At 40.3% G+C, this 27,772-nt stretch overlaps 1 protein-coding gene across 6 annotated transcripts in view; it reads left to right on the top strand.

Annotated features, from left to right (window-relative positions):
* Window positions 1–27,772, top strand: part of LOC124722996 (LIM domain and actin-binding protein 1) — a 234,311-nt gene that overhangs the window by 157,568 nt on the left and 48,971 nt on the right. For all 6 annotated transcript variants that reach the window (XM_047248167.1, XM_047248168.1, XM_047248170.1 and 3 more), the window contains one exon: window positions 21,777–21,864. In XM_047248167.1, the coding sequence (XP_047104123.1) occupies window positions 21,777–21,864 (88 nt within the window). The remainder of the gene's footprint in view (window positions 1–21,776; window positions 21,865–27,772) is intronic.

The following is a 27,772-nucleotide window of genomic DNA, read 5'->3' as shown; positions in this document are numbered from 1 at the left end:
AATTATTGTTATTCAGAGTGATATAAGATTTAAATTGCATTTACAGTCAATCTTCTTACAAAATTCTCTTATTTCTGTGTAATTAAACCTTAAAAAAATCATTAAATATTAAGATTTGATCATGTGATCAAAAACACTCTCTTATTGGCTGACACATTGGAAAATGCATTTATAACTTTTGTGGTGGTGTTCGTAGCGGCAAACACTTGGCTGTAGAAATGGCTTACGAAGTCACCGCCACACTTTTAATAGCGGGCCGACCGGTCCGCTGGAACAGTGAACAGAAAGATGAAAACCCAAAACACTCTGATTAAATAAAAGTCGGTACTTATCTTTATTTACGAAGATACACAAACACAGTAGTGAACTCCGTATCTACAGAAATCTGTCTAGTTCGAGTCGGAGCGGCTAGGTCAGCGTCGGCTGACGACAAACAACAACTCTGCTGCGATGAACACACAACTGACTAGCAAGTACACAATTCGGTGGCGAGTATACAACTGAGCGGCGAATCCAGAACTGTCCTAGCGCTCGCGACTCCAGCGCTTAAGAAGCCAGAAGCCAGCGGTGGCGCGCGCAGACTTGCGGCGATTTGCTGTCTCGCTGGCGCTGCTTATGCGGACGGCGTCCGGACTTTGATGCTGCCAACCTTTTGGCAGCGGGCTCGGGTGGCATTACTGGCTACGATATAACACTCCTCCCCCCCAAATCGCCGCACCGTCGTTGAGTAATGACGTGGCGAGCGTCGACGGCGGGGGAGGGGTCGGGCCGCAGGCGTAGCAGAAGAGACCGGGGTGGAGACTGTTGTCGGTGGCAGTCCCTGGTCCGCACCCCAGCATTGGCTGCGGGGGGCCTCGGGAAACACCGACTGAAAACCGAGGTCAGGGTGCACGCCTGTGACCACGGGCGCAGCTTCTGGTACTGGACGCGACGGGGCGTCGGGACCCACGAAGAGAGGCAGCGTCTCCTGACGCTGCGTCGACGGCTGCTGAGTGGGCGCCGGACAAAGGCGCTGCGGTGTCAGACTCCTTGGGGGTGCCCAAGGAAAGCGGCTGCAGGACAGGCTGCACAGCCACCGCTTGGGAAGGCGGCCCGGCTGAGGGGTCGACGGCCATCAGCTCCGAAGGCGGTGGCAACTGAAGAGGGACCGCAGGCGCCGGAGCGACCACCTGGGGCGCTCCCGAATGAAGCTGCGCGGGAGGCATCAACGGGACGGGCTGTCGGCATGGTAGCGGCGACGGCTGCTGCTGCTGCTGCTGCTGCTGCCCTGGGGGCGGCAGCGAAGTCGGAAGGCGCGGCTGGAACCCGCCGCGGACCAAATCTGTGGACAAAGAACGAGCGGCAGAATCCGGGCGGCCAGCGCGGCGCGACTGGTTCTGATGCCTCCTGTGCACCCCAGTAGCACCTTGAACAGTATAAAAACCGCGACCCTGGACACTTATCACGGTACCACGTTCCCAACGACGGCGACCGTGATAAACTCTGAAAAAAACGGCGTCGTCGCGTTGAAAACGCGTGCGATGCTCAGAAGCGGTGGGTCGATCCGGGGGGTGCAACAACCGTAGTAGGGTGCGATGACGACGGCCGTGGAGAAACTCCGCAGGCGAAGGGCCGTCGCGTGGCGTGGTCCGGTACGACGACAGGAACGTGATGAGGGCCTGCTGACGAGAGTGCGTAGCACGAAGGCGGTCCATATGATCCTTGAATGTACGTACAAAATGTTCCGCTGCACCATTCGATTGAGGGTGGAACGGCGGAGTTAGAACATGGCGAATGCCATTGGCAGAACAAAAACTTTCAAATTCAGCAGAGGTAAATTGTGGACCATTGTCAGACACTAAAACTTCTGGAAGACCCTCAATACAAAAAATTGAAGTCAACGCCTGTATAGTTTGTGCAGACGTTGTAGACTGCATGGGCACAACAAACGGAAAATTACTAAATGTATCTATCATGATGAGCCAACGAGAATTCCAATATGGACCAGCGAAATCAATATGTACTCGCTGCCAGGGACCGGCAGGGCGTGCCCACTCAAAATAGCGTTGAGGCGGAGCAGCTTGGTGTTCGGCACACGTCGAACAATCTGTAGACATCTGCGTAATCTGCTTATCAATGCCGATCCATGTACAATGACGGCGGGCAAGCTGCTTGGTGCGGACCACTCCCCAATGACCTTGATGCAACAAATCGAGGACCTTGGATTGGAGCACTTGGGGAACCACTACACGAAGCTGGTCATTCTCGGTGCGTAACAGCAAAACTCCGTGCGAAACAGACAACAGATGATGTTGCGGATAATAGCGACGAACCACAGGATCCGATATGTCCTTTGCCTTGGACGGCCAACCACGTTGAACAAAACATAATAGTAAACTCAGATGAGGATCCGTAGCTGTCTCACGTGCCACCTGACGATAATCAATCGGAAAATCCCGGAGGGATTGATGCTCATTGGCGTCAATCTGATGGCAAGAGTCTTCAGAGGAATCGAAGACATCATCCGCAGCAATCGGCAATCTAGAAAGCGCGTCAGCGTTTGCATGCTGAGCTGTAGGGCGATACAGTATCTCATACTGGTATTGTGATAACAAAAGAGCCCAACGTTGTAGTCTCTGAGCTGTCCGCTGAGGAACTGATTTAGACGGATGAAACAGTGATGTCAGGGGCTTGTGATCTGTTACTAAATAGAATGGTCTACCATAGAGGTAGTGATGGAATTTTGTGACACCGAACACAATAGCCAACGCTTCCTTGTCCAATTGGCTATAATTACACTGAGCTTTGTTTAGCAATTTAGATGCGAACGCAATAGGACGGTCGGTGTTACCGACTCGGTGAGACAACACAGCACCGAGGCCGAAAGAAGAGGCATCACAAGCTAACACCAGAGGCTTGGTAGGGTCGTAATGGACCAGACAACGATCATTCAATAAAGCCTCTTTAAGCTGCTGAAATGCTGATTGGCAATCAGCTGACCACACAAACGGAACATTCTTACGGCGGAGACGATGCAACGGTGCAGCAATCTGTGATGCATTAGGTATAAACCTAATATAATACGTCAATTTGCCAAGAACTGCTTGCAATTCATGCAGATTGCGTGGGGCGGGCTAATCACGAATAGCTGCTAAATGTGACTGGGAGGGATGAATGCCTTGAGCATTAATAACATGTCCCAGATACTCCATCTCCGTAAGGAAAAATGAACATTTATCGATGTTGCAACGTAGGCCTGCCTGAGACAACACTTTAAACAAACACTCCAAATTACGGAAATGTTCAGCAGGCGTCCGACCGGACACAACAATATCGTCTAAATAGTTGCAACATGAGGGCACATTAGCCAGAAGTCGTGACAAAAAACGCTGAAAAACAGCTGGAGCTGACGCACAACCAAAAGGCAAATGCAGAAAACGGAACAACCCCAACGACGTGTTTATGACAAAATACTGTTGTGATTGCTCGTCGAGGGGCAATTGCAAATATGCGTCACGGAGATCAATTTTGGAAAAGAAACGAGCTTCCCCTAACTTATCCATCAGCTCGTCCGGTCTAGGCAAAGGAAAAGAATAAATGACAGTCTGAGGATTAACTGTCGACTTAAAATCAGCACACAAACGTAACTTGCCAGACGGTTTCTTTATAATAACTAAGGGAGAAGCCCACTGGCTCGCTGAAACAGGTTGAATAACACCGTTGTTTTGCCAACGACGAAGTTCATCTTCTACAGGTGCCCGGAGGGCGTGAGGCACTGGACAAGCACGACAAAATCGAGGCTGAGCATTATCTTTTAACGTAATATGAGCGGCAAAGTTCGCAGCACAACCTAGTTCGTCTTTAAATATGTCACTGTATCGTTTACACAAATCGGTTACGCTGTCTTGAGGAACAACAACAGAATTAATTTGCAACACATTGTCTTGGATAGACAGGCCAAACAAGTCAAAACAGTCTAATCCGAAAATGTTTACACTGTCTGTAGCGCGGAGCACTGTGAATGAAACTGTTTTTGTATTGCCACGGAATGTGGCTGGCACGCTACATACTCCTAACACAGGAATTCGTTCTCCACTATAAGTAGCCAAAGAATGTTTTGCCGCTGAAAGTTTAGGGCGGCCGATAGCCGCATACGTAGCACTATTTATGAGAGTCACAGACGCACCAGTGTCTAATTGAAAATTGAAGGTCTTATCCTGGATGCGTAGCTTCACAAATAGTTTATTACACTGTCTCTGGATCGGTGCAGTGGAGGCGGAAGACACAAAATCAGCGCGTTTAGCGCGTGTTCGCTGCTTACGACAACTCCTGGGTTGGGCAGGTGGAACAACAACTCCCGCTTCACTTGCAGTCTGTACATTACTGTTTACAGCGTTTGAATTACGCTTGGGTCGCATAGCAGAGGGCTGGGTGGGTGGCTTATTGCGAACAAGTTTATTACCCACACGAACCGTGGAAGAGTCTTTAAACGCGATCTTCTGGGCGGGCTGGCTTTGAAGAACATGAATATCCATGGGCTGGGCAGCACTAGAATTGTTCTTGCGTTTACGCAAACAAACAGTCTGGATGTGTCCTTTCCTTTGACAAAAGTGACAAACCGCGTTTCTTAACGGGCAACGTTCACGACGATGAGCAAGAACACACTTAGGGCAAGACTTAACTCTATCATTTTGCACACGCGGCTGACGAATGTGTTCAACATGACGCGGCCGGCTAGTGTTTACAGTCTGACTCTGCCGGTGGGGCCGCGGGCGTGACCTAACTTGCTTAGCACAGGCAATTTGAGAAATACATGGCTGATCTAACTCACACTCAGCATAGTCAAAAGTATCTTGGGCTTCATTGATGTTCATCACAGTCTCTAATGACGGGTCAGGCAACTTTAAGATAGCAGCACGAATATGAGAATCTGCAATGTTTTGAGTAATAGCGTCTCGTAGCATGACATCACTGTAGGAAGCTCCACACACACAATTAAATCGGCACTGACGGGTGAGGCCCCGTAAATCCATTAACCACTGTTTATTAGATTGATGTGGCAGTTTCTTTAATCTGAAGAACTTGAATCTGGCTGCTGCCACATGAACTCGCGACTCGAAATACTCAGCAAGCTTGTTAACAACAACGTCATAGTCTAAAGCTTCTGGCTGGGATTCCGGGAACAACTTACAAAGTAGTCGATAGATTTCCACGCCTGCAGTGGAAATTAAATAAAGCTGCCGCTCAGTACCTGTGATTTTGTAGACTGTCATGTGCGCCTGCAACTGCGCGAAATATTCTCGCCATTCTTCTCTGGATTGATCGAAAGCCCGGAACTGTGGTGCTGCCTGTGCTTGTTCCTTTTGTGTTGGAGGATTAGCCGCTTGTTTGGCGATTGCTTCCACCAGACTTTGTATTTGCTGACTCTGTAACAAGATCAACTGTTGTAATTCGGCAGACATAGTGAACACAAATTAAACCAGCCCCCAAAAGTTTATCGCTATAATTAGTATAACAAGAACAAGGTGAACCAGCCCTGCACACGAGTTCGGAAGACCTCGTCGCCAGTTTTGTGGTGGTGTTCGTAGCGGCAAACACTTGGCTGTAGAAATGGCTTACGAAGACACCGCCACACTTTTAATAGCGGGCCGACCGGTCCGCTGGAACAGTGAACAGAAAGATGAAAACCCAAAACACTCTGATTAAATAAAAGTCGGTACTTATCTTTATTTACGAAGATACACAAACACAGTAGTGAACTCCGTATCTACAGAAATCTGTCTAGTTCGAGTCGGAGCGGCTAGGTCAGCGTCGGCTGACGACAAACAACAACTCTGCTGCGATGAACACACAACTGACTAGCAAGTACACAATTCGGTGGCGAGTATACAACTGAGCGGCGAATCCAGAACTGTCCTAGCGCTCGCGACTCCAGCACTTAAGAAGCCAGAAGCCAGCGGTGGCGCGCGCAGACTTGCGGCGATTTGCTGTCTCGCTGGCGCTGCTTATGCGGACGGCGTCCGGACTTTGATGCTGCCAACCTTTTGGCAGCGGGCTCGGGTGGCATTACTGGCTAGGATATAACAATAACAGTAGAAAGAATTATGTGAATGCTGATAGTGGAAATCTTATGAAAATTGATGCGTTTATGCTCTACTGATTTAGACCAGCTATATGTACAAGGATAGACATTCTTTTCCCTGCTCCCTGCAACATCATTAAACCCACTCAAAACTAAGGAACTGTGGAACATTTGTAAATGGCTCTGTATTTTAAATATAAATTGTCGACTATTGGTCATGAAACACAACCCAAAGCACAGTAAAATTATTTTTGGCAAATGTTAATGCTGAATTCTGCTCTAAAAGATACTCAGCAGATGGAGGGCAAGAAGCATGGACTCTGTGATGCAACATATGGCACTTGTAACAATGGAGTAGAAGAACTCAGGTTCGAATCCTGGGAGGATCATAAATTTTTAAAAGTTTTATATGAAATATGAGAATAGCGTTAGCAAGAACTCATTTTAGCAGTTGTTTCGATGGTGGAGTGTATTGTATGTAGCTTCACATTAATCATAGTCTGAGAAATGAACAACTTTGCTTGCAAACAATTACCTTTTATGGAAAGTATTGCTACTAATGAAGACATCACCATGCTTCCACAGTACAATGAGGTGTAGGAGAATAACTTTTGTTGAGAAATATAAAGCGTTTACAACATGCAGCTAATGTAAGGGCTGTGTTGTTTGGCTCAAATGGCTCTGAGCACTATGCGACTTAACTTCTGAGGTCATCAGTCACCTAGAACTTAGAACTAATTAAACCTAACTAACCTAAGGACATCACACACATCCATGCCCGAGGCAGGATTCGAACCTGCAACCGTAGCTGTCGCTCGGCTCCGGACTGTAGCGCCTAGAACCGCATGGCCACTCCGGCCGGCACTGCTGTGTTGTTTGTGAGTGTAAACTAATATTGGTGTCTGAAGCAGACATAACTTCATCTTATGTAAGATGATTAAACTTCAAAAGATGAATCAATAAGGATGCTATCTGGACAGTATGAAGATAACAAATAACAATGTTTCTAATAAAGTAAAAAGTGTGCGGTCACATTAACTAGAAAATATTGCTTTTGGACATAACATGAGTGATCAGCTTTTGCAAATGTAAGCACATGTAAATGTGAAGGAAAACATAATAATACTCTGTTCCTAATCGGTGCAGTGAAGTTTTGTAATTGTGATTTGACTTTCATATGAAAGTACTGTTGATTTGTTTTATAAAAGTTAAAATACTGGTGCATGGCAAATTCGAACCAAGGACCTCTGCATGTCATTTTTCACTATTTGATAGTCCACCACTCAACCAACTGAGGTACCAATGATGTGCGAAAGAAGTGGCTATAATAATAATTTTTACTAACAGTGTAATTTTGTCGAGTGATGTTATCCTTCTTTGTGAAAGTGGGAAAGTGCATCTTGGAGGTAAATTAATGTTTACTTCAGAGTTCAAGACATTTTTAATTAAGTAAGAGAACTTAGGCATGAATGTGGTGGCATTTTGCCTGTGCAGTGCAACAAAGTTTTACGCATCTTCTCATTCTCTGAAATGCTCGAAAACAATTTTTCAAGAGTTTTATGGATGTGTTTGTACATCTTCTGAAACGTTAATTCCAAAACAAAACATCTCTATGAATAAGCTTTATGGCAGTAGAAGCTGCAAGCTAGTCAGTGACATCACAGTCTTCACATGACTTGAATGGAGCATTTAGCAGGCTTTCAAATTATTTAAATTTAATTTCTGTTTTTATAAAAGAATACTGAAATTCAAGAAGGAAAAAGTGTGTTATGAGCATAAAATAACATAATTAACCATTTAAGGCAGTTTCCAAAAAACAGTCAAATAGCCTACTGTAACCCATTCTTCTTAACTCCATAGGCACAGTCATTGTGCTGGCTGGACTTTGCAACTCATGAGTGACTCGTTCCACTGATTTCGTATGATTTTTTATAACCATCGTCCATAATCCTTGATGGTCCCTGTCCATCAGTACATCAGGTCTTCTGGTCTTGGGTTAGCTGTGGTTGAGCCTTAGTGTTACCATTTCACTATCAGATTACACTTCACAGTGACAGAACTACCTTGTCAGTTTCACCTACCTACAAAAATGTCTCTGAATTATATATTTGAAATATCTTTCCGTTCTGTTGCTATAAAAATTTCCACTGAGTTCCGTACACACATTAGGTTTTCAATGTTTTCTGGAAGTTAACATTTCTCATAATTTTTTCTGACTTTCACATTTACATTTGCTTTTTTAGCTAAAATAGATTTGGCATTACTGACATAAAAAATTCATTATTACTGAATTAAAAACATAACACAACAAATTTTCTCATAAAGTTTTAGTTAACTTTGGCTTGCATCCCCTTATACTCTACTAGTATCTATTTCCACTCAAAAATTCCTGTTAATGGCATACTACATGTTTATGTATACTTGAAGATAGTGGAGGATGATTGTCTTTTTCTTCTTATGAAATAAGGACAGACTAATCAGAGAAGAGAGTGACACCAGAAAATAAGAATGAAATCACACAGCTCAGTGAGGCATTACTCGCAACATAATGTATTCACTAAAGAGCAGTGAACCTCGTACCTATTCATTGTCTGCAGTTACAGTGCCCCCTCTTTCCCCTCTAGGTTTGTGTCATTGTGTCAAATTCCACATCTACTTTTCAAAACTTCTGACATTCCACTGCAAAACACAACAAAACTACCGAACATTTGATATTTTCAACAACAATTCCTTTAACCGTTGCAAGCACACTAAAGTTTATTTTACACCTACGTTGAAAAATACCTTCTGTACATTGCACTGAAAATCACTTTTTGCAAACTGTATTTCTGTGTCAACTTCAAACAATTTGGACATAGCTGCTGCTGGTAACTTAGCAACAGGCTTCTTTAATTTAGCAACTTGCACCTTCTTTACCCTTTCATATTTCATGTTAACATTACTTACATTAACTTTTACTAATTACTTCTCATGTACCTTAGTATTACATTGCCTTTCAAATTGACACTCATTCTCACTGTCACCTACTTTGTCAGAAGTTCATTCATTAATTGTGCATACCCTGTTTCAACATCATCAGAAGTATCAATATTTACAGCAACAACCTTCTGCTCAATCCCCAGATCTCAAATATCAACACAATTTGATTGATTTGCCTCATAAATAAGTTCAGTATGATCATTACAAGAACAGAACTCAATTACTCCTGACTTATCCTGACAATAATTAACAAATTCGACTTCCATCTCCTTATTACATAATTTTTCTATCTCATCTTCACTATCTCACAGATTTTGAATCCAAGTGTCCAGTGATGATCCCCTGTTCATACACTTTTCATCTACCCTATTTTTGAAACATTTTTTCACTGAGTCTGTCTTCTTGTCCAAGTGTGATTTTAAGCTAATAATTTCATCCTTAAAAATTCTTTTTAGCTCCTGAACTTTACATTTTTTTTCAAATTATGTTCCAAAAATATTTTTTTACTAATTAAAAACTTCCTATAATGAATGAAATTACCTACAGACATATAAAGACAGCTTTTAAGAGACAAAATAACGAGTTACAAAATTTTGGAGATAACCAGTAATAAAATCCTGAGTAAATTCGCACAGTGGACTTTGACTAAAATATCCTGAAACTTGAAGACATTTTGTAGTTTCTGTGTAGCTGTGAAGTCTGACCATGTATTTCACAGTAGTTTCCTGTGAGCATAAATCTTGAAGGAGCTGGATGGAACACAGTGGATGCATTTATCTCATACCACTGTTAAGTAATTGGTACTAAGCTGACAAAATGTCATCACTTTCAGTCTCTAAAGAAGTAACATCTCATTCTTCTTCACTTTCTGAGCCACTTTTTCAGTGTCAAACTCAAAATCACTACATCCATCCTGTTTCGAAAGCATTGCCTAAACAACAATACAAGAGAGAGTCTGAAAGCATGCATTTTGTTGCTGAGTATCCAAAGCTGCACACAGTAAAAATGATATCTGGTGGCAACCACCTCAACCAAAACTATGACAGCCAGGCCAAAAATGTAGTACCAGATGCTCTGTAGCAGCTAACACTGAACTATCGGTGCTTAAGTGGATATAAGCAGGATTTTATTTTTCCGGTCTTTTCTTAAGTCACCTGAGTATTCTCTGAATTTTAAGTTTATGTCAGAATAATAAAAATGAGACAACTTGGGATTTTTATTCATTTCTGCCCTTAAACTACTGATGTTACTCTTATTACACATATTCTCATTCATTAATTCCATCAACTGTGTCTTTAAGTTCTCATTTACGGATCGTGTCTTCACCTCTTACTTTCTTCACACAATTCCTTTTCAATTACTCTTGATCTATCCTGTTAACTCTTCACATTACAGTAATAAGCAAGTGAATTGACAGGGTGAATTGACATTTTGTCTATAACTTTATTGTCATTTACTTCAACATATACAGCTGAATCTAGCCCTTATCTAAGCCCAATTCACCATAAAATTCACTTTGACTTACAACAACTTTTTCCTCTCTCAATTTTAGCCCTTCTTCCCTGTATTCATACATACTGTAATTGAAAGATTCACTTTTGATTTTTCTACCCATTCCTCAACATAAACACATCACTTTTCTCTTTGTCATTGATGTTGACCAGATAGTACACCATACCTTGTAACAAAAAATACTTCAACCTGTTGTTTGTTAATGCCCTCTGATGTTGACCAGATAGTACACCATACCTTGTAACAAAAAATACTTCAACCTGTTGTTTGTTAATGCCCTCTGAATGCCAGTTGCCTGTCAAGTTTGTCATCTGCTAGATAGCTCATTTATCTGCCAGTGCTGACGTGAAAGTTATAGATGCATTCCATGCTGATAGGCTGCTTTGCATCCAATATGGTAGTGTTTGTGTACTTTTTAGACTGCATAGTCCCATGGTTAGCCTTGTTATTAGTACTATCTGCATTGTCCTATATACACTGCTGTCACAAAAGTGCCACACAGAATGTTTGTCTGTTCTTCACCAGCACTGATATTCACACTTAACTCATCCCATTGTTTTCCTACCATTAACATCAGTGTATACAATTTTCCCATTTATCCCCAATCACAGTTACACAGTCTGTAGATTTTGTCACACTTCACTGTTATGGTACATTTCTTTATTACATGCTAATGTTCTTTGCCACAGTGTTCATCAGTTTGTAACTTTTGCCACAAGTCACTGTCTTTTAACCATGTGAGTTCTTTAACAAAATGTCTCTACTGCAATGTGCTGCTCACCCGTGCCACCAAATGGAACATTTCCCTACATGGCTCTTGGCAGTCTCAAAGTTCTTTATAGAGTGACTACAGCTGAAAATAGTACTCAGATGTTGTTCAATTGATGGACACTACAGAGTTTATGCTTTTTAAATGGTCTCTTCCATGTTTATTACCACCCTAAATCTTGCAATGACTGGTTCAGTTGTATGCCACTCTGATTACACAGGTAGTGAAACTCTAATATCTCCCCACTTTATTCTTTGAACAATACAGTTCCAGTGACAGAACAGCACTTAAGCTCAGTCCTTGTACTGAGCAGTGGTATGAAAACACAAGTAGCGGTACACTTAGAAAAACTGTTCATATTATCAGGTTAATGGACCAACACTTAAATGCCTCACAGTGTTGATTTAGCATTTAAAAAGCATTTGACTGTCTCTGTCTAAAGTTTTGACATGAGATGTTACACCTTTAACAGGCAATCATAATCTTTCTTGTGCACTGTATCTATAGAGGTGTTAGCAATATCACTGTTAGGTGTGGATTTTCACAGATAGGTTGCACATAGATGTTTTGTGGTTGCTAGTGCCTCTGGGACTTTAAGCTACATAGATTTTATGTGTGTGACTAATGGTAGCAGACTTTGCTATGTGATGTTACATACATGAATGCTAACAGTTGACTGAAGAGTCTGGGTATGCTCAACTATTTAAATATTGGTGTGAAGATATTTCTTGATTTTAGAAACAATATAATGTTTTGAAAAATGACTAGGTTGTATTTTACCACCTTGAATGGCTGTATGCTAAGTAAGTAATGAGTTTTATGAAATATATTACAGGTTAGTATATCAAAAAGTTTGGAGAACAATAATATGCATTCATGTTTGGAATACCCTAATTACAAATATGGATTCCATCTTGAAAGTTATTTTACATTATCATAAGTTATGCAAAATCTTAATCAGTGGCTTAATGAAGTATTCCATCCTGTTAATAAAGGATTCTATAAAGATTATGTGAAAGAACTTGCTCCCCTTCCAGCAGTAATTTATCATAGATCGCTTGAGCAGTCAAAGGTACCTAATAGCTGGGAAAAGGCACAGATCATTCCTGTTTTTAAGAAGGGGCGTAAGACAGATCTACACAATTATAGACCTATATCATTGATGTCAATCTATTGTAGAACTATGGAACATGTTTTATGTTCAAGAATTATGACATTCTCGGAAAATGATGAACAGCTCCTCTACAAAAATCAACATGGCTTCCACAAACAGAGACCCTGTGAAACTCACCTTGCTCTGTTCCTCCATGAGATCCACAGTGCAGTGGACTATGGAGCTCAGGCTGATGCCATGTTCCTTGATTTCAGTAAGGCTTTTGACACCATCTCACATAGCCATTTAAGGAAAAAAATATGAGCTTATGGAGTATCAGAGCAGACCTGTGATTGGATTCAAGACTTTCTTGCAGACAGAACTCAACATGTTGCTCTTAATGGAACTAAATTGACAGATGAAAAGATAATATCCGGAGTACCATGGGGATGTGTGATAGGACCATTGCTGTTCACAATATATATAAATGATCTAGTAGAAAGTGTCAGATTCTCTTTAATGCTATTCACAGATGATGCATTTGCTTATACCAAAATAGCCACATAATAAGATAGTAAGAATTTGCAGAATGACCTGCAGAGAACTGATGAATGGCACAGACTCTGGCTGTTGACCCTGAATTTAAATAAATGTAACATATTGCACATACATAGGAAAAGAAATCCACTACTGTACAGCTACACTATTGATGACAAACAGTTGGAGACAGTGTCTGCTGTAAAATATCTAGGCCTAACTATCCAGAGCAACCTTAAGTGGAATGACCATATAAAGCAGATAGTGGAAAAGCAGACACAACACCCAGATTGATTGGAAAAATCTTAAGGAAATGTAATTCATCCATGAAAGAAGTGGCTTATAAGGTGATTGTTTGCCCGATTCTTGAGTATTGTTCATCTACCTGGGATCCCTACCAGAGAGGACTGATAGAGAAGATAGAGGAGATCCAACGAAGAGTGGTGCATTTTGTCACAGGATCATTTAGCTGGTAAGAGAGTGTTACGGAGATGCTAAACAAACTCCACTGGCAGATGTTACAAGAGAGACGTTGTGCACCACAGAGAGATTTACTATTGAAATTTCAGGACAGCACTTTTCAGGAGGAGTCAGACAATGTATTACTTCCCCCCACATACACCTTGCATATTGAGCATGAGGAGAAGATTCGAGAAAAGACGTTGTGCACCACAGAGAGATTTACTATTGAAATTTCGGGACAGCACTTTTCAGGAGGAGTCAGACAACATATTACTTCCCCCCACATACATCTCGCATATTGAGCATGAGGAGAAGATTCGAGAAATTAGAGCCAATACAGAGCCTTACCGACAATCATTCTTCCCATGCACTATTCACGACTGGAACAGGGTTGGAGGGATCAGATAGTGGTACTGAAAGTATCCTCTGCCTCACACCATTAGGTGGCTTGTGGAGTATGATGTAGATTATTTCATAAGTTAATTACTTCCAGGTAATTTAAAATATGCTATTAAAGAGTTGAACTGCCAGCTTTTCAATGATATATGTTACTTTATTCAAATATTCTGATTACCTCACTAGATATTGCAGATGATGAGCTTATGAGTATTAACTTCAGTTAGTTGTATTTTTCAATTAACAGACTTCTCACAAAAACTAAGTTCACTGATGTAATCAGCTCATTCAAAATAGTAATCTGGATAATAAAATTAAGTCTAATTTAGCATAATTACTGACCTGAAATATTTATGTTTATGTTATTATATATTATGTAGGCGACTGTGTGAAAGGTGAATAATACTCAGAAAAAAAATAGTTATTTAAGAAGCATAGAAACAAAATGGATGGAGAGTTTATACCTTGCTGTGTCACATCATCACCAATGGTTGACTTGGGCAGCTTGAAAAGAGTTGAAATGTCCCTGATGGACTTGTTACTTGGGTGACATCAAATGAGTCAAGGGTGCCCATGCCCAGGGGCAGGGGTGTACCTCCCCCCCCCCCCCCCCCCCCAATACCCCCTCAACTTTTTCACAGGTTCGGAACTATATCTTTTTTATGGCTGCTTAGGAGTATATTCATCTTCCAAAATATTAAATATACTCCAGACCCACAAGTTCTAGCCTTCCCCCCCCCCCCCCCCCCCCCCATCATACTATTGTATGGGTGCTCTTGAAATGGGTAGTCCACATTCAAAGTCACTGAGCTTCCTGACTAGTCCATTCTGCTGTTACTGCTTCTCTACAAACAACAGAATACTCCCTACCTTCTTTTGTATTGGGTGGGGGGGGGGGGGGGGTGGGGGGGGGGGGGGGAAGAAGGGGAGGGGTCCACTTGTCATGATGTCTAGTTTACAATTCTGCATTATGTAGGGATATGTGGACACTTTTGATCAGGTAGTGCAAGTGTGACCTATCATTCATATTTAATTCTTAATATGTTAGCTTATTTTTTCTTTGAGACTTTACATGACACCTAGTGAAAAATTATTGCATCTAGCTGCTTAATAAACTTGTGGATATGGTTTTATTTTTGTTTAATTCTTACCTAGATGTACAATAACAATTACTGACACATGGACAAGTAATCAGTCTTTTTTTGGTTTTTATTGTGTTCATTTACATGTCGTACTCCATACATCCCTTTATGAAGAATGATCTTAGGATTGTTCAATGAAGATACATCACCACTGAGATGCAGTTATAAAAAAAATGCTTCTGTAGAATTAAATGGACAGCTTTGAATATGGCGGCAAGTGTACACGTAACTTTAAACCGCTCTGCAGTTTTTGAGGACTTAATTTCAATCAAGTGTGTTGTTTGTGACGAAACAGTGCTAAATGGAGTTAGAATATGCGTGTTTAAACATAAATGGTGCCATTCACGCTGTTATGCTCAAGAAGATTTACAAATACAGTGTAAATGTGACATAGAGTGTAACGGCCGCGAGATCGCGAGTGAAAAGTGCTACGCGGGAATAGAAGATAGCGTGCATGACGAACTTCAAAAAGAACTTGACATTATAAAAAAATATATAAAAACAATGGAAAATTTGGTACTAACCATACGGGAACTGTCTGAATCGTCAAGGCAACAAGATCTCATTAATGCTAGCCATAAAATTCGTAGGTATGCACAACCAAATGTACAAAGTGTAAACAGTACGACTGTAACTAGAAATATGAACGAACTGATCACTCTAAAAGACACAAGTGAATTAAACGCAAGAAAAGAAAGTGTTAATAGTGCATCTATGGATAAAAATATGAACAAACTATCCACACAAAAATATACAAGTGGATTAAACGGAGAAAAACACAAGGTAAATATTCGTAAGGAAAAAAAAGTAAACAACCACGTTATGCATAAGCAAGGATACAAGCAACAGACATATATTTTTGCAGATAGTCATGGGAGAGGAGTTACGGAAATTATGAGAAGAAATCACCCAGACCTTAATGTAACAGGTATCATCAAACCAGGCGCGCCATTACGCGAAATTCTGAAAAACAGTGACAACATATTAACGACGGGTAACAGCTGCATCATAATAGGAGGCGCAAATGATGTTTACTGTAATGAAACTTGGCGTGCAACGAGAATCCTAAAGGAAACAATCAAAAGGATGCCTCAAGTGCATTTCTACATTGTTAGTATCCCCAGGAGGAACGATCTGATGGAAAACTCGTGTGTAAACATAGAGATTGTTAAAGCAAACAGGCTATTTGAGAAAATATGTCGAGGTTTCCAGAATACGACTTTTGTAGAGATAAACAGTGTTCACAGAGAGCACTTCACAAGACATGGTCTCCACATGAACGTAAAAGGGAAAAAGATTATTAGTGCCGAAATACTTAAATTTATTAATGAGTCATCTGTAATGGAAGTGTCTCCAATCCCAATTCCGCCAAAACAAGAGTTGTCTGTAACAGTGGAACCATCATTATCTGCAGTAGAGCTACAACAAACACCAGCAGCAGCAGCAAAGGCTCAGATGTTCTCAGCAGCAGTGTCTGATAAACCAATAGCAGCAGAATCACCACAATCATCAGCAGAGCTGTCGTCATCAGCAGCAGCATCCAGAACAGCAGACCCCATAATACTACCTCAAGGCAATGAAAATGCATGTGAGGAAAACATACGAAGGTCATTAGCTGCAGCAGCTAACAAAGAAGGGCAGTCACCAAGTCGGCGAGCACAGGAGCCACCAGCAACAGCAACCACACAGAAGAGGTGCCTGAGGCCTGGGAGATCAACAGCAGAAGCAGCTTCCAATCAAGACAGATGCCTGAGAACTAGGAGATCTGCTACACTAAGTGACAATTTTTTATGGTACCGAGTAAGCAGAAAGAGAACATGGAAAAAGATGTAAGTAAAACTGTCCATTTTAAATACCAGTGTGACAATAGTGAGAGGAATATAAACACCGGACAAAGATACGTTCCAGGTTTAATGACACAAACTGAAAAAAATCACTGCATAGTACCAGAAGCAAAGGGAGCAAGTGAAATGCTTAGTATATTACAGGAAGGGGAACTATTACATTTAAAGCCAACTGTTAGAATACTTCACCAAAATGTTCAATACATAAACAATAAAACAGAGGAACTAGAGGTAATATTACAGGAGTATAGGCCAAACATTCTAGTAGTTACAGAACATGGGCTAAAAGAAAATCACATAGGAATGTACAACTTGAAGAATTATGTGAAAGTAGCCAGTTTTTGCAGAACTTCCTATAAAGGTGGTGGGGTTGCTATTTTTTCTAACTATAAATCAACTAAAGCCATAAATATAACAAAATATGCTATAGAATTGAGCTTTGAAGCTACAGCACTGGAAACTAAAATTGCTGGGAATTTATGTTGTGTATTAGGTTTGTATCGATCACCAAATGGTATAATTAAAACCTTCTTTGAACAGCTGGAAGATATAATCCAACACCTCTCAAAAACATATGCTTATTTGATCATTATAGGAGATCTGAACATAGACACGAGTAAAAATACAGACAATACTAAGACCCTACTGGACTTATTGTGCATATACAATCTAAAAATAAAAATAGATAAACCAACCAGAGTAACAAAGCATAGTGAAACTATTATTGATCATGTAATAACAAATATTCCTACATGCTATTGTGACACACAGGTAATAAACTCCACATTAGCAGACCATTTTGCAATCATGATAGACATAAATATAAAGACTAGTGATTCAGTGCAGAAGATATGGGAGATGAGAAGACAGAACTACCCACATAACATAAATCTGCTAAAAAAGATGTTAGAGGCAGAAAACTGGGAAACAATATATGCAGCTAAAGATGCAAACACCAAATGGAACCAGTTTTATTCTTTATTCAATTATTATTATGATGTTACATGTCCTGTTAGTAAAAGGCTTGTCAAACAGAAACAAAAAAAGAAAAGCTGGGTGACTGGAGAAGTAATCCATGCCAGAAATAATCTGAGAGTGTATTATGACCTCTCCAAACAAAAAAATAATGAGGCCTACAACACACTGTATAAAATAAAAAAGAAAGAGTACTGTAGTTTTATCAGAGAAACTAAAGCATCATTCATCAGGATGTCTATAGATAAGGGAAAGAACTACTCAAAAGGTTTATGGTCGTTCATTAATGGAGAGAGAGGAAAAGTAACAAATCGGGCAGAGGACATCTGCCCACTGATGAGTGGGAAAAGCAACGCAAACCCTCTAGAAGTAGCCAATACTTTTAACAGATATTATATTACTGTAGCAGACGAATTAATAAGTCAAAATAAAACAAATGCAGTAAGTAAATTGTTAAACCCCCCACATACAAATCATACTATGGTTTTCATACCTACAACAGATGCAGAAGTGTCAAACCTAATAAAACAACTTAAAATTAAACATTCTTCTGGCTTGGATGGTGTCACATCACATCTCATAAAGGAATGCAGAGAATGTATATTAAAACCATTGACACACATGCTGAATGCTGCGATAGAAGAAGGTATATTTCCAGATTCACTGAAAGTGAGTAAAGTGAAGCCAATATTTAAGAAAGGGAACAGGGATGAATTAGGAAATTACAGGCCAATATCATTGATCTCAACATTTGCTAAAATCTATGAAATGATAATAAAGAATAGAATTGTAAGTTTTATAACAAAGTACAGTATACTGCATTCATCACAACATGGTTTCAGAGAAGGGAAGTCAACAAAAACAGCATCAACAGATATAATTGAGCACATTCTTAATTTACTTGACAGGCAACAAAAGACTTGTGGGATTTTTATGGACCTATCTAAGGCATTTGATTGTGTGAACCACTCAAAATTAATGATGAAATTATATCAGTATGGAATTAGAGGAAAATGCTATGACATACTTAAATCATACATTACAAATAGGAAACAATGCACAGAAATCAGACATACTAGTGGGGGAAACATAACAAACTACATATCAGAATTACAAACAGTTAAACACGGTGTGCCGCAAGGGTCTGTGCTTGGGCCAATACTATTTATACTCTACGTAAATGACTTCCCTAACTATATAAATCAGAAACTTATAATGTATGCTGATGACACAACAATCATTTGCACAGCTGACACAAAGGAGGAGCTTGAGAAGGAAGCACTCCTGACTATTGAAAATGCAAATAAATATTTAACACAAAACAACCTGTTTATGAATCAGTCTAAAACAATGAATGTAGTATTTCAGACCAAGCATAGTGAAAATTATAATATAAATGTTAATATAAATGGAAACACTATTAAAGAAGTAACCAGCACAAATTTTCTAGGAACTATAATAGACAAACATTTGGCATGGGGGGAGCACATAGATGCACTGTGTAAAAAGATAAACAAACAGATCTTCATCATGCATAAAACAGCTAAGACTGTGGATGATAAAGTCCTCAGATCAATGTATTATGGACTTGTCTTCCCACATTTGTCTTATTCGGTTCATATATGGGGAAATGCACAAGCTGGCTACCTAAAAAGAATATTCACAATTCAGAAAAGGGCAGTGAGATGCATTGCAAAAATACCACCAAGACAGACCTGTAGGCAAGCTTTTGTACACTATAATATTATGACAGTATATTCACTGTATATATACCAAAGCATAATGGTGGTAAGGTCAAGTGATAAACACCTCCTAAATAAAGATGTACACAAACACGGTACAAGAGGAAATGAAAATTACTACATGATAAACAGAAATCTAAAACTGTCTATGACTGCCCCAGAAGAAGCAGGCAAAAGGTTTTTTAATAAACTCCCCAAAATCATTAAAAAAGAAACAGATCTAAAATGTTTTAAAAATCATTTGAAACTATATCTCACAGAGAAATGTATATACAGTTTGAGTGAATACTAAGATGTGTTTAAATATATCATTACTGAAATGTACCTGTAAAAATTATCATTTATGTATGTTTTTTTGATTTGTGTGTACATATAATGTGAAACATGTAAAACCTTTGTATTATTATGGACTATTTCTGTTTAATCATTTGTTTCATTTATATATATATTGAAATCAAGTTTGATGTTAATAGGCTATTGTATGACACACCCAATACTCTCAGCTGGATTTTCAGCTGGAGTCCATGGGCAAAGAATAAATAAATAAATAAATAAATAAATAAATAATAATTATTGTTAAAGGTGTTGGCCATACTACCATTCCCTTATTACATGGCATACTTTATTTATACTTACTTAAGTAGACTGCAAATTAACGTCATGTCTTGTATGGAAATAGATTATTATTCACTATACAGAAGAGACAATGAGCATCAGCCAGACATAAGCAAAGGATGATTACCAGCTGAGCTCTAGACCATATTCCTGCTTCTGATAACTAACAAAACATGCAAACACTCAGTGTTTACACACTCAGCAACTTATTGTCTCTGCACTAGGTATTTCGTTTAAAACTAGGTATTTTGTTTAAAACCATGACTGGTTTTGGCTCCCAATGCCTTTGTCTAGTGGTAGATATCAAACATCCAGAGAGGACACAAAACAAGTGGCAGGATGCCTGACATATACCACTAGATAATGGCCTTGGGGATTAAACTGGTCATGGTTTTAAATAAAAAGAAAAGTGCAACTGGTGGGGATATTTTCACCAAAACCACAACAAAGTTGCAGAATTGGCACCAAGTTGTTCCGCATGCTGGACAAGAAATTAGGTTATTAATGTCAGCCACATTCAGCTAAGTAGCATTGTTGATAACTTGATGGTTCTGTTGGTCCATAGTCACAGGTGGTGGTGACCACTTTGACGAATAGATAATTGGTTCATGGTCATACCCATGTGCAATGCTATACAGTGTAAGCAGCACTGTTGGTGGACCACATGACATGATTTCACATGTAGACCTGCCTGATGGAGTAGGAAGTATTGTAACCAGAACGAAATAGGAGAAGGCAAGCAGATATATGGAACAGGACTTGTGCTTGGTTCTGCTGCACAGACATGACTCATGGGATTTGGAGCAGGAGTAGCATAGGAAAGACCAAGGCTCTTATATCGGATAGTTGGGCAGTTGAATACCACTTTGAGTAGGGTGGGAAGGATAGTGAGGAAAATGGTGGAAATCTTGGCAGAAAAAATATTTTAATGGTTCCAGTTTTGGGTGGTGAAAGGGGTGCTCCTTTGTGCCTGCTCAACAGTGGGGGAAGGGAACAGAGAGAATTTTGAAGGTGGTGGGGTGACAGAGGCAGAAAGTGGGGAGGAACCAGGACCAGAGTTAGGAGGAGAATAGGGGGCAGTGGAGATTTAAGCCAGGAAAATGTGGAATGAAAGGATGTTTTGCAGGGACAGTTTCCATTTGTGCAATCCAGAGAAGCTGGTTTTCTGTGTGTGAGGATTATGATTGCAGTTTGTTTAGTTATAAGTCTATGCAGTAGTTTTGGTAGAGTTAATATGTAGTGTGCCTGCTTTTGTAGCTGTATTATTCTGTAGTTCTCAGTTTTTAATTTACCTGTGTTCAGATAAAAATAAATGCCATAGAGGGCAATGTGTATAAAATGGGTATAAAATTACATTTAAGGTATTCACATGGAGTATACATGTTACAATTAACATCAAACAAAGTGATAAACTATAGAAAGCAAAAGTATACAGGGAAAGAGTGGTTTAGTGTCAGTGTAAATATGAAATAAGTGTTTCTCAGTTTGATATCAAAACCTTACAGCTTTTATAGCTATAACTAATAAATTAGTAGACAGTGTATTCCTAAATGTAACTATCACCATTTATTTACCTGTTGTTCACCATTGTTAATTCACTGGTTGTATAGTAAATTTAACTGATGCAATGTGATTCCATACTTTGGCAGGTGGGAAACTGGGCATACTACAAAAAAGGAAGAAATGCGTGAAGAGAGAAAGCAGGAAATACAGAACATACGTTCAAGACTTTTTATGGTAATATTATTATCTATTAAAAATACATTTCTCTTTCATATGTAATTGTAAATCAATAGTTTGTTTCATCTAGTAGCGACTGTGTGTGGTTATTTTTTAAAAAAATGCAGGGAGCATATGTTGGATTAATCATAAATTTGTAGTTAACTCTGTGTTCTGTGGATCATTTTCATGATAAATGTATGCTGCTGAATATGTCAGTTAGCAAAAGACTTTCAAAAAGTATTTTAAAATGGTTGGAACATCTTTAATCAAATATAAATAATTAAGGACTTAAAATGACAATACAACAAATAATTGAGGTTCTGAGTTGTCGACTGTCAAATAGCTATATTTCAGGTGAATCCTTTTTCAGAGCTGTAGAGTACACATTCACACACCCACATACACCTGGAGACCTACAATGTTGCAGCTGACTACATAGTACCACCACTGCATCTCGACTGGGGTAATGTGTTGCAAGGGGAGAAAGGAGGTGAGGAGTGGGAGGGAGGGTTGGAGAAGGGTGATTGGCAGTGGGGAGAGAAAGGCAACAGGCTAACAGGCAGGGAATGTGGTGCTAGGTAGCTCACTCTGGCCACAGGCTGGTGGAATTGTGCAAAGTGCACAGTGTGCTTTGTCTTTGTTATGTAAACAACTTCGGTCTTATCTTAGTCTCTTAGTTTTGACAAACTGCCTATTGGCTTCTGTCTCTGGTTCCTCAGCTGATGTTCATCTGATGATATTACTGACGTTTTGCCGGCATGAGTGGCTGGCATTGTCAAAGCTTCACCCTCCATTGCTTCACCACCAGCAATGGAGGGTGAAGCTCTGACAATGCCAGCCACTCTTGCTGGCAAAACATCAGTAAAATCATCAGACAAACCTCGGCTGAAGAACCCAAGAGAGAAGCCAATAGGAAGTTTGTCAACAAGTGGCCATGAAAACCTAAATAATTTCTCTTAGTTTTGATATGTAAACACACAGTGGTGAGTTGTGAAAAGCTGTCTTGATGTAAATAAGTGACAAAAAAGGCAACGAAGAGTGTTTTCAGTCATCAATAATGAAGTCAGCTTAGGACAAAGATGGAAACATTTATCAAATATAAGTAAAAAGTATTTTGTTTGCAATTATATTTTCCTGATATTAATTAAGTGGTGCAAGAATGGTAAATATTAATACCTAAAATGCATAGTACCTTGTAATTTTGCTGCATACTGATATGGAAAAAAGTTATTCCATCCTGTCTCCTGTAGAGCAGAATAAGATGCTCTGGCGAGAGGACGAGAGGGAGTAAAATGTAGTGAGGGAGTGCTTTGGACAGGTCTTGCACCTGTGTCTTCAACAGGGGTGTGAACCATGTAGCAAAGGGTTGAGTGTAGGTGCAACATAAGGTTAGACTAGGATAAAGTGTACATTGGGTGGGTGGTGGAATACCACCTTGGGAGTGGTGGGACAGATTGTGGATATGATGTTCCTGATTTCCAAGAAAAATAAGTATTCAAAATCCCATTGAAGAATACATTTAAACTGTGCCAGTGTGCAATGATACTAAGTAACTAGGGGGTGTGCCTTTGCAGTTGATTAGTGGGGATGGACAGAGAATCAGAGCTATGTGAGGATATGGCATGATAAATTTGTTTGCAAGCTATTACTAGGGGGAGAGGGATTGAGGTCCATCTGTGAAGGCTTTAGTAAGATCATCAGCATATTGGGCAAGGAATTGCTCGTCACTGTAGACTCTGGTAAAGATTTTCTAGTGTAGAAGGGACTGCAGCTTTCAAAATGGGTAATGGGCTTGATATGGACAGAGGTTTGTATGGAGCCATTGGAGAGGTGGAGATCAACACCCATTAAGTTGGTACAGTAGGCTGAGGAGGAATAGGTAGAGCATGTGGGAGAAAAAATGAGGATGGGAAGGAATGGAGTAGAATGTCTTGGCTTTGGGTCCAGATCATCAAGATATAATCCATGACTCTAAACCAGACAAAGTGTTGGGGTTTTGGGTAGCTAGGAACATTTCCTCTAGATGTGTCATAAAGAGATTTACATAAGAGAGTGCCATTGCAGGTGTTTATGGCCATGCTGCAAATTTGTTTGTATATCTTTCCTGAAGTAGTCATGTGAAAGCATGTAGTTTGTCCAATTATAAGGAATGATGTGGTGTTTTTGAAGTTGGTAGGGTGCTGGGAGAGGTAATATTTGATACTGATAAGGCAATGGGTGTGAAGAACTTTGGTTTAGATTAAATTAGATTTAGATGTGTATGGATGTGGTGTTAACAGTGTTGAGTAGGGATGTAAATATTAATAGTGTTGGGATGGTTGAGAGACTATGGAGAAAATGGTTCATGTCTTTCATTTGGGTAGCTAGGCTGTGGGAAATGATCAACAAGTGCCAAGGTTCTATCCATGGGAGTGCAGTAGCCAGCTACAATGGGAAACCTAGTATTATGAGACATGTATAGGGGGTGGTTGGGGTGAGGAGGGAGTCAGATTAAGGGGAGACATTCTGAGATGGGAATGTATGGGATAGGAATCACTATGGCAGGTCTGGTGGGTAGAAAAATCAGACAGTTGGTGGATGCATTCTGTCAGGTAAGCACTGTGATTCATCACAACAGTGGTGGAACATTTTTCTTCAGGGAGGATGACAAAATCAGCATCTTTCATAATGTTTGATGTCAACAAGACATTAAACACTAATCTTTCAACCCTAAAGGTTGTTGATGGCTTTTCTTTTCCTCATCGAGAGGTTTGTGTCCTTGGGAAAGGACCTAGGAAAGAAGAATGAGGCCAGGCCAAGCTGGAGACATCTACATCTACATCTACATTGATACTCCGCAAGCCACCCAACGGTGTGTGGCGGAGGGCACTTTACGTGCCACTGTCATTACCTTCCTTTCCTGTTCCAGTCGCGTATGGTTCGCGGGAAGAACGACTGTCTGAAAGCCTCCGTGCGCGCTCTAATCTCTCTAATTTTACATTCGTGATCTCCTCGGGAGGTATAAGTAGGGGGAAGCAATATATTCGATACCTCATCCAGAAACGCACCCTCTCGAAACCTGGCGAGCAAGCTACACCGCGATGCAGAGCGCCTCTCTTGCAGAGTCTGCCACTTGAGTTTATTAAACATCTCTGTAACGCTATCACGGTTACCAAATAACCCTGTGACGAAACGCGCCGCTCTTCTTTGGATCTTCTCTATCTCCTCCGTCAGACCGATCTGGTACGGATCCCACACTGATGAGCAATACTCAAGTATAGGTTGAACGAGTGTTTTGTAAGCCACCTCCTTTGTTGATGGACTACATTTTCTAAGCACTCTCCCAATGAATCTCAACCTGGTACCCGCCTTACCAACAATTAATTTTATATGATCATTCCACTTCAAATCGTTCCACACGCATACTCCCAGATATTTTACAGAAGTAACTGCTACCAGTGTTTGTTCCGCTATCATATAATCATACAATAAAGGATCCTTCTTTCTATGTATTCGCAATACATTACATTTGTCTATGTTAAGGGTCAGTTGCCACTCCCTGCACCAAGTGCCTATCCGCTGCAGATCTTCCTGCATTTCGCTACAATTTTCTAATGCTGCAACTTCTCTGTATACTACAGCATCATCCGCGAAAAGCCGCATGGAACTTCCGACACTATCTACTAGGTCATTTATATATATTGTGAAAAGCAATGGTCCCATAACACTCCCCTGTGGCACGCCAGAGGTTACTTTAACGTCTGTAGACGTCTCTCCATTGATAACAACATGCTGTGTTCTGTTTGCTAAAAACTCTTCAATCCAGCCACACAGCTGGTCTGATATTCCGTAGGCTCTTACTTTGTTTATCAGGCGACAGTGCGGAACTGTATCGAACGCCTTCCGGAAGTCAAGAAAAATAGCATCTACCTGGGAGCCTGTATCTAATATTTTCTGGGTCTCATGAACAAATAAAGCGAGTTGGGTCTCACACGATCGCTGTTTCCGGAATCCATGTTGATTCCTACATAGCAGATTCTGGGTTTCCAGAAATGACATGATACGCGAGCAAAAAACATGTTCTAAAATTCTACAAGAGATCGACGTCAGAGATATAGGTCTATAGTTTTGCGCATCTGCTCGACGACCCTTCTTGAAGACTGGGACTACCTGTGCTCTTTTCCAATCATTTGGAACCCTCCGTTCCTCTAGAGACTTGCGGTACACGGCTGTTAGAAGGGGGGCAAGTTCTTTCGCGTACTCTGTGTAGAATCGAATTGGTATCCCATCAGGTCCAGTGGACTTTCCTCTATTGAGTGATTCCAGTTGCTTTTCTATTCCTTGGACACTTATTTCGATGTCAGCCATTTTTTCGTTTGTGCGAGGATTTAGAGAAGGAACTGCAGTGCGGTCTTCCTCTGTGAAACAGCTTTGGAAAAAGGTGTTTAGTATTTCAGCTTTACGCGTGTCATCCTCTGTTTCAATGCCATCATCATCCCATAGTGTCTGGATATGCTGTTTCGAGCCACTTACTGATTTAACGTAAGACCAGAACTTCCTAGGATTTTCTGTCAAGTCGGTACATAGAATTTTACTTTCGAATTCAATGAACGCTTCACGCATAGCCCTCCTTACGCTAACTTTGACATCGTTTAGCTTCTGTTTGTCTGAGAGGTTTTGGCTGCGTTTAAACTTGGAGTGGAGCTCTCTTTGCTTTTGCAGTAGTTTCCTAACTTTGTTGTTGTACCACGGTGGGTTTTTCCCGTCCCTCACAGTTTTACTCGGCACGTACCTGTCTAAAACGCATTTTACGATTGCCTTGAACTTTTTCCATAAACACTCAACATTGTCAGTGTCGGAACAGAAATTTTCGTTTTGATCTGTTAGGTAGTCTGAAATCTGCCTTCTATTACTCTTGCTAAACAGATAAACCTTCCTCCCTTTTTTTATATTCCTATTAACTTCCATATTCAGGGATTCTGCAATGGCCTTATGATCACTGATTCCCTGTTCTGTACATACAGAGTCGAAAAGTTCAGGTCTGTTTGTTATCAGTAGGTCCAAGATGTTATCTCCATGAGTCAGTTCTCTGTTTAATTGCATCTGGAGAAGCTTCTACCTGTTAATGTATAACATGACTTATTCTGCTTCCCTGAAGACCCTGCTACAAAATAGGATGAATTGATGAATGAATGAATGAAAGGGAGGGAAGGATTCCTGCAAGGTAACCAGGGGGTGGTTAGGTGGGAGTGAGGTAAGGTTATGGTTAGATGAAGGTATGACCTAAGAGGTGCAAGATTCAACGACAAATTTTTATTGCCTTTAGTTGGAGTGTTTTGTAGCAAAAAAAGATTTCCATTTTAGGAATCTGGAGAAACAGAGTAGATCAGTAACAAGTCCTGTATGATTAAGCTTGGTTGCGGTGCTGAAAGTGAGGCTGTTGGATAGGACTGAATGTTCTGTAGGATTGAGGGTTTTGCTCTGCAGGTTTACAACAGCAATTTGTTTGTTTGGGATGTGTTTTATGTGTGCTCTACAGCTCTGAAGGAGGAGTCATCCAAAAGCTAGCAACATTCTGAGTCTTTTTTATGTGCATGTCAATGACTCAGAGCATAAATTATTCTGAGGTGTTACATGTACTCTTAAAATTGTTTATAAATAACATTTTGATTTTCAACTTATTAAAAAAAAGTAATCTGCAATTAATTCACATTATAGAAGTAGCTTGCTATGGCTGCTTCTGCCTGTTAATGTATAACGTGACTTATTCTGCTTCCCTGAAGACCCTGCTACAAAATAGGATGAATTGATGAATGAATGAATGAAAGGAAGTTCACATTCTTTCCATAAAATTCTGCACTCAGAATTTTGCATCTGCCTTTCTTGTGATGGAAGTTATTTGAAATTACTCTGTTAGATCTGTTTCTTGATCTTTCTCTTTTTT

Source organism: Schistocerca piceifrons, chromosome X, assembly GCF_021461385.2.
Source record: "Schistocerca piceifrons isolate TAMUIC-IGC-003096 chromosome X, iqSchPice1.1, whole genome shotgun sequence".
In the NCBI taxonomy this organism is placed as follows: domain Eukaryota; kingdom Metazoa; phylum Arthropoda; class Insecta; order Orthoptera; family Acrididae; genus Schistocerca; species Schistocerca piceifrons.
This window is presented reverse-complemented; position numbering and strand designations above follow the sequence as displayed.